Source organism: Dendronephthya gigantea, unplaced genomic scaffold (genome assembly GCF_004324835.1).
Source record: "Dendronephthya gigantea isolate DGI-Jeju-01 unplaced genomic scaffold, DenGig_1.0 000000F, whole genome shotgun sequence".
NCBI classification, from domain to species: Eukaryota; Metazoa; Cnidaria; class Anthozoa; order Malacalcyonacea; family Nephtheidae; genus Dendronephthya; species Dendronephthya gigantea.
Window position 1 is genome coordinate 7,246,653 of NW_021163010.1, and position 8,721 is coordinate 7,255,373.

The 8,721-nt window shown below is 35.7% G+C and overlaps 1 protein-coding gene and 1 long non-coding RNA gene across 2 annotated transcripts; both read left to right on the forward strand.

Moving 5' to 3' along the window:
* Window positions 1–1,235: 1,235 nt before the first annotated feature.
* Window positions 1,236–3,151, forward strand: LOC114521432 (solute carrier organic anion transporter family member 4A1-like). Its single transcript, XM_028541889.1, has 4 exons — window positions 1,236–1,251; window positions 1,303–1,494; window positions 1,968–2,329; window positions 2,681–3,151. The coding sequence occupies exons 1-4, from the start codon at window positions 1,236–1,238 to the stop codon at window positions 3,149–3,151; spliced, it is 1,041 nt and encodes a 346-aa protein (XP_028397690.1).
* Window positions 3,152–6,194: 3,043 nt separating this feature from the next.
* LOC114523189 lies at window positions 6,195–7,367 on the forward strand. The gene is made up of 3 exons (XR_003686987.1): window positions 6,195–6,252; window positions 6,465–6,634; window positions 7,241–7,367. It is a non-coding gene; the product is annotated as an uncharacterized LOC114523189 (long non-coding RNA).
* Window positions 7,368–8,721: the final 1,354 nt, after the last annotated feature.

The window sequence follows — 8,721 nt, forward strand, 5'->3', positions numbered from 1 at the left end:
TAAACAATGGCTACACACGTATACGGGAAGAATGTCTTCATTATACAAAAATGTAATAATCTCAATAGCAGTTATAGCACGTTGAAGATGTAATTAGTGTCATGTGACACTTAAGACACAATACTATCAATACTGGTGTTTCAGCCACAGAACGCAGTACACGGCATCGTATAATTTGTATGATTTTACTGAAATTGAAGTTGGTAATGAAATTATTCGATCTATATACAATAAGAAATAAAGGATTATAATCAAGTATAAAATGAATTACGTGCTAATATTTCCGTTCGCATGTTATGAAAATCATATGTAAATCAAACATAAATATTTATCTAAACTTACTTCTTGCCGGATTTTCGCGCTCTAAATATCTTTCAAATTACAAACATTCACCGGTTAGCATATAACAGACACAGAACAAATCAGCTTTCTTCCTTCAAACGTGCTCTACATGTGGACTCTCACTCTAAAATATCTCCGTTCAATTGTCAATCAAAAAACTACTCAAATTACTGACAAACCGCTGGTCATCGATCCAAATACAATGTTGTAGACATATACGCGCAACATGTATATACAGTAGTCCCCCGCTAACTCGAACTCGCTTAACTCGAACTCCTCGCTAACTCGAACTAAATCCAATTCCCCTTGAATTTGATAGTGTTTTTATAGTAATTTACTCCGCTTAACTCGAACTCGCTTAACTCGAACTCCTCGCTAATTCGAACAAATTTTGTTTCCCCTTGGTCAAATATATCCGGTTAACTCGAACTTTGGTTTCGAATCATAGATCAGCAAACTTTAAAATGTGAGAAGATAGAATTTTGACAACTGGAAACTATCAAAATAACAACAAGTTAATCAGTGTATAATTGTATATAAATGTTTATAAATTTTAAAAGATTTTGTGTGGTGGTTATTGATCTAACTTTTTTAGTTCCTTTGTATTCTTTCGATCTTTTTAATTTTAAAACGTCGTCCACTCTCGCTGACCATTCATATTGAGAGGCCTGGTATCCCTTAAAGAATGATTCGATTGGATTTTATATCTTATTGTATTACTTATATAATAAACGTAATCTGACACCAACTCCGGTTAACTCGAACCCCCGGTAACTCGAACAATTTTTCTTTCCCCTTGGGAGTTCGAGTTAGCGAGGGACCATGCACTGTACTATGTATAACAGAAATATGAAAGTGGAAGTCAAATCCGTTCTGCGCATTGGTTTTGCTTAATGGCGACCCGCAAAGGTTTTACAAAATGTATGATGTAGAGAAATTAACACTCCTTTTACTCTTTAGGCATATCTATGAACGGTTTGCCCGTGCTTATCCTACCAAGTATTGAGAAGAGATTCAGTTTATCGAGTAAAGAACTGGGGATTATTGCAGCTGCCAATGACGTCGCCGCCCTTCTTTTCGTTGCTTTCATCAGTTTCTATGGAGACTATGGCAACAAAATAAAGTGGGTGAGCGGTGGAGCGGGTGTTGCAGGTTCGATACTAGGGACCTTAAGATCCACCAAATCTACGACGCGGACGTGAAGTAGTACTGTCTTCATTTCCACAACAACAGGAATAAAAATCATGGAATCCTTTTCGTAAACAAGGTCAGAGCTGTATGTAAAACTAATGAAAACTGGTTTTCTAACAATTCTGCGGCCGATTTCATGTCACGTCCGCGTCGTAGATTTGGTGCATCTTAAGGTCCCTACCGTGTAAACCATTGTCTATATAATTGGTCAAGATGGGCTTTAATGCTAAGAGCCTTGTAGCTTATACTATTTAAATCAATAAAATAGTCGAGGGAGAGGTTTTACCGATATTTCCTTTATTACTTTAAGCTCACATCTTCAGTACAGTTCGAGAATTTCGACATTGATCATTGGCGCCCACCGTGCAGGTTTGGTTGCAACGTCGCAAGTTGATTTCACTACAGCTGAACTTTTATTCCATTTCAACCTATAGGCTTTGGAGTACTTTTCTTCACTTTGCCTCATGTCATGATTGGACCATATCATGTTCCTGACTTTCAGCCAAGTAAAACTGGAATGTGCTTATTATCCAATAAAACCTCTTCATCGCAGTCGTGTGACGGTGATAATGGAACCATGTGGTACTATATGATGATATTTGTTATCGCACAGTTCATCCACGGTGCTGGTATCTGTCCATTGTATTCACTGGTCCCTTCGTATTTGGATGAAAACGTTGAACCGAAGCAGATGCCTGTGTATCTTGGTCTTTGGTACCTCTCCTCATTTATTGGACCCGGAATTGGAGTATTGCTAACCGGGCAATTTCTTAGCGTTTACGTTGACATTCAACAGGTAAATTGAAACAAGGACTTCTTACTGCAACTCTATAGATATTTTCTCTTTTGGAAATGACGGGGAAAAGGGAAATTTAACAAAGGATTCTGCGTGAATTCTCAGTGTTTTTACGACCCTCCTCACTTTCATCATTTCGTAGTTACGTCAGCGATATGTTATAGGCAGAAGCTTATTATTTTCAAGTTACTGTAGTGGCAACGAGCCAACGACAGCGATATGACTTTTAAAACAATGTTATATATATGCAAGAAATCTCTTCTTTATGAAAACAATTCCTGCAAATTTTGTATGCTTTATATACAGCGTACAAATAAGTGTAATTTTATTTTGACCGATGTAATTATATAGCCAGATGGATTGAATCTTACACCAAAAGATCATCGTTGGATAGGAGCATGGTGGTTAGGATTTCTCGTCTTTGGTTTACTATTTTTGTTCCTAGCAATTGTTGTATCGGGTTTCCCACGGTCTTTACCCGGGGCAAAAGAAAGACGTGAAAAACACATACGCGAAGGAAATTTACGAAAAGAAAACAGAAGAAAAGAAGCAAACCTGAAAGGAATCATCCCTGAGTTAAAATCTCTAATTTTGAATTGGACATTCCTGTTCAATTCCCTTGGGGTATCTGTAGGATTCACCTTTATGGGCGGTTTGGTTCCATTTTTGGGGAAAATACTTCAACTAAAATTTGATTTAGATTCTGTGAGCAGTGGATATCTGATATCAGCAACATTCATCCCAACAACAGTGGGTATGTTAAACACGCTTATTGAAGTTAAGGTGATCAATAATAATATAGTTGTCAATCACTGTCACTAACCATAGTAATGTACAATGTTTAAATGTATGTAAAGATATATGTTTTGCCATTGTGTCTAGTATTCCCGGCAGTTCTTTCAAACGTCTACTTCTATATTGTTAACCTGTTTATGATGTTGAAGTGACTCTAGTATTACAAAGATTATAATAACAATAACAATAACTCACTTTTTTATTAGCCCCAGATGAATGTAATGTGATTGAATTCTATACTTGAGTTCACCTTTTTGACATTAAGACCATTGCTGCATGGGGTATAGTCTGATCAAACTACTTCCTAGAACCTTCGTTGAATAATTTATATCATGCAGATAGTTGCTTATATGTATATACCTCTGCCAAAAAATCATACAATGCATGCATGCACACACCAAAAATCAGGATAATAATAATAAATATTAAGTGTTGTTATAGTTTGTTGGTAGGCCTCTTTGTGTTCCGTTGGACAGCCTTTGCATCTCTAATGACTAATGATATTTTTTGTATTATATAGTGGGTGTTTTGTTTGGCTCATTTGTGGTTCGAAAATTTCCATTGAAAAGTGTTTGTAAAAAATCGGCCTTCTTTATGGCCACCACCCAGATATTCTGTATGATAGCACCGTTCGCACTACTTATACCAGGATGTAGGAATGTTAATATGGCAGGAGTTTCAACTTCCTATACAGATAGGTAAATATATATATATACAAAAAGCTATATAAAAGCTATATCAAATATTTTGATATGGGTAGCCACGCTGTTTTAATGGTCAAATGCTTGTCCTATGTAAAGTTTCCAGCATGTTTGGTGCTCATATACAAACATTAAACAATATAACCATATTTTGGTTATGATGTCAAATATTTGAAATGGATAACCACGCTGTTTTAATGGTCGAATGCTTGTCCTATGTAAAGTCTCCAGCATGTTTGGCGCTCATATACAAACATTAAATAGTATAACCATGCTTTGGTTGATGTCAAATATTTTGAATGGATAACCACGCTGTTTTATGGTCAAATGCTTGTCCTATGTAAGTTTCCAGCATGTTTGGTGCTCATATACAAACATTAAACAATATAACCATACTTTGGTTATGATGTCAAATATTTTGAATGGATAACCACGCTGTTTTAATGGTCAATGCTTGTCCTATGTAAAGTTCCAGCATGTTTGGCGCTCATATACAAACATTAAACGATAAAGCTTTGGTTATGATGTCAAATATTTTGAATGATAACCACGCTGTTTTAATCGTCAAATTCTCGTCCTATGTGAAGTTTCCAGCATGTTTCGTGCTCATATACAAACATTAAACAGTATAACCATGCTTTGGTTATGATGTCAAATATTTTGATATGGATAACCACGCTGTTTTAATCCTCAAATTCTCGTCCTATGTTAAGTTTCCAGCATGTTTGGTGCTCATATACAAACATTAAACAATAAAATTTGGTTATGATGTCAAATATTTTGAAATGGATAATCACGCTGTTTTAATGGTCAAATGTTCGTCCTATGTAAAGTTTCCAGCATGTTTGGCTCTCATATACAAACATTAAATAGTATAACCATGCTTTGGTTATGATGTCAAATATTTTCAGGGACCGCGGAGCAGTTTTTGGATTGGGGGGGGGGGGCTAGCGAAGCCGAAAGAGTGAACCCTCGGGGGGTCCATACTTATCTATTTATATTTTTCTTATAAACACTTCAATGAAAACATTTTTCACCGACATGGATAGTGAACACATAATTATGATTACACAACTTACTATAAGGAGTTTTTATTCGTATTATTATGGCCATATAAAAATCGCTATAAAGGAATCACATGTATTTAGAAAATTATTGGGGGGGCTAAACCCCCCAAACCCCCCCCCCCTTCGCGGTCCCTGGTCGTATAATTTTAGCATGTGCAGGATAAAGCTGTGTGTACTGTGTAGCCTACATATGATTCAAAAACTCGATCTTTAGAACAGTGACGGAACTTCAAATAAGACTGGAACGCTCACTCTCTGACTTTCCCGTATTAATGAGTAAAGCCAAGATAGCGAATTATGAAGTCTTTCTTGTATAGGTATGATCCAGGCCTCTAGCACGGAAATTTCAAAGGAGAAATAAAAATTACCGCCATTTTACTTACGAAATTTCTGCGTGGAGGCCTGGGTCATACCTACGAGAAAGGCTTCAGTGATCTCTATCTTGGCTTCAAACGTCCGACAGAGTGAGCGTTCCAGTCTTATTTGAGTCCACTGCTTTAGAACCGCTCAAATACTATATCAACCTCATTAGCGATGCTTTATATATAAAAACATCTCACCCTTAAAATTTATATTCTTTATATAAAGAATCCTTATGAGGGTGAGCAATTTTATACAAAGAATACTAATGAGCTTAATTAGAATAGTCTAATATGAAACAAAATATTTTATTAAGGAAAATTTAATCACACAATAACATTTAGTATACCCAACTCTGCTTTTTTACTTGGTAATAAAATTAAGTGCAATTGTTAAACACAGATCTTGCACACGATTTGCCCACTGTATTACTATTAGCCCTATAACTGTTTATTCTACCTATAATTATCACTTGGAATAGAGCAAGTCCCCGCCTATATTAGGGAGATTCAAAACATACAAATTTCGCCTTCTGGATTTAAATAGCATATCTGTTTTGTTTTCGGCTTACTTTACATTAAAAGTGCCTGAAAAATCCAAACAAAAACAAAAATACCCATGCTTAGTTTTTTCGAGGTGATTTCAATTTTGTTCGTTCTTCTAAAATCACCTAGTATAAATTTGAATTGTCGTTTATTTATGATTTGTTTTTAGAGAATTAATATTAGAGAATATATTGTTATCGCGGTATATGTGAAAATATGAAATATATATATATGAAAAATGAAAGTGTCCGCGAATTTTATTTATTCCATGTTTTTTCTAGAATAAGTGCGTACCGTGTTGAAGCGAACACAAGTTCTACCAACAATGATCTTAATTCCCGGTGTAACCTTGACTGTAGCTGCAAAATAGATCAATTCATACCCGTGTGTGGCTCTGCAACATTGTCTATGCCAACCCATGCTACGCTGGCTGCTCGGCAAAGTATAGCAATAAAGTGAGTAAATCATATAGTTTAATTCTTGAGGTTTTCAGTAAGAAAAGTTAGGAAATCGAGATATTATTGAATTTGATAATTAGGTTAAACTCTGATGCGACATGACTTTTTGGGGAACGAATGAGATATTATCAGTGACCAAGCTATAATAGGATAGATAGGCGAAAATTGTGGTAGCATTCGTAATCTGTTGTATTTTTATGTTGCAATAGACGTTTGGAAGTTGCTCTTGCATTGCTGGTGATGCTACCAATACAAATACTGCAAGACAAGGTTACTGCGATCGTGATTGTAAGAATCTGGCCATCTTTCTATTTCTCATCACTTTCACGATGCTTTTAAGATTTGCAGCCGCCGTTCCATCGCAAACTGTCATTCTGAGGTAAGGATCAAGTTTGCCTTTCTGCAGAATGTGTGCGGAGTGATGAACAAAAATATTTCTTCGTTTCCTTAATTCTGTTATGCAATAAAAGTAGCAAAATTCTATTTGTTATAAGCAGGTGTTTAGGGAAGGATAAATTGGGGGACGACTCTCCTTAACAAAATTTTCCTAACCTGCATGCGAGGGAGGGGTGCGTTCTCACGCTCGCGAAAGACGACTTCATCTGTGTCAACTCTTATTGCAACTGTCAATTAAACTGAAGTGTTTATTATTTCTGGATTGGCGAAGAAAAGGAGCGACTTCCTTGTGTGTCTTCGCAACTGTATTGATAATAAAAACAAGCAGCCATTAGAAAAATCATGAAATTGCATTCTATGTGTACATATTTAGCATATTTATCGTCTGAAACTAGACAGTATATTTCAGACGATAAATACACATGACCTATTTTTATCGTCTAAAAATTTTAAAACACTTGCTGGTGGCCTTGTCACCTTTCTGTTTCATTATACAAAAAATTTAAACTTTCTAGATAGTATAATATTTTACATTTGACAGAACTAAATAGTATATATAATAATTTACTTAATATGCACTTTCTTGCAGATGCGTTCCGGACAACAAAAGGGCTTTTTCAATGGGAATACAATATGTTATGCTGAAGACAATCGGCCTAATTCCGGGTCCAATAATTTTTGGTCATCTATTGGACCTTTGCTGCCGATTGTGGCAAGATCTTTGTGGAAAGACAGGAAGATGTTTTGATTACGATGTTGATCTTGCTGGAAGAAATATATGTATTTTTGGAGCAATATCAATTGGTAAGAAATATTATAACACCAGTATCAGCGACCTTGACTATGCGACCAACCGTGTTGCAGTGCCAAGCGGTGTAAGAAAAAAAACCCCTCCTCCGTCATCATGATGGTAATAATTTCATATCCAGAATCCACGAATATAACTTTTAATCCTAAACCTGACCCAACGGCTTATACAAAAGGATTAGAATCAATATTATTATATTCGTTGATTCTGCCGGACATGAAATTATTACTGACCGTCCTGTCTTGTCATGACTATAGTCTTACCGCACGTGAAAATTGTCTCCATGTCTCTTGCTACTGATTGCAAGATTTCCTATAATCTACTGCATATACTAGTACTGTAAGACAGTTCTGGGTCGCTTATACTAATATTACATATAAGAGTTGTAAAAACTGTTTGGAACGTTTCTAGTAGAAAACTCTTAAAAAAACTAAAACCAACCTCCTTGTATTTCCTTATATTCATATTCAATATCATATTATTATAGCAGATAGAAAGTAAAAATTTTGCATTATCATTTTAGGTCTATCCTCGACGTGTTTAGTGTTTTCGTGGCTCTTATATAATCCTAAAGAAACTCCAGAATCTATTAATTTAAATATCAAGAACGAAAAGGGCATATCAAGTTTTGAAACCGTTATGTAGCAGGCGGCGATTCAGCAAGCTGGCGGGGTGTTTTTGGCAAAAGCGCTTAATGCTTATGCCTGTAACATTCTTTTCTTAGGGGACGTAAATCGGATTTTATCTGACGATTTTGATGAAATATGTCTGGGCAAGAATTTTGATTTTTTGTGGATTGAATAATGATCATTCTTGAAAGCTAAGCTCTCTAATCTTATTTATAGTGCACACATTGGCCGGTTGTTCTCGCTGTTTTGGCTAATATATTTATGGTAATTGGGTTTAGTACAGAATTAGTTTTTAGTGTGAAAAAGGTAATTTGAGACGCAGTTTGAATTCCATTTGCCCTTGTCTAAACCTTTAGCACGTTCTGTGTGTATATATATCACCCAAATTTCTATAAATCTGTCTATGAATCTAAAAAGACAGCCTTGAACGAGCTCCTATGCAGCGCAATTACTCGTACGTTGATCGATTTTATAATTTCTTACCCTGCATCGATGTTTGATTAAGAAGAATTTCACGAGTCGGCCACCAATTGAAAACGTCGAATACTGATGTTGCCGGAAAGAATTTGAAAACGCAAAAATACTTCTCTGCTAAAATCTTTTACTGCGTCCACACATAGAGAGAAAAACGAT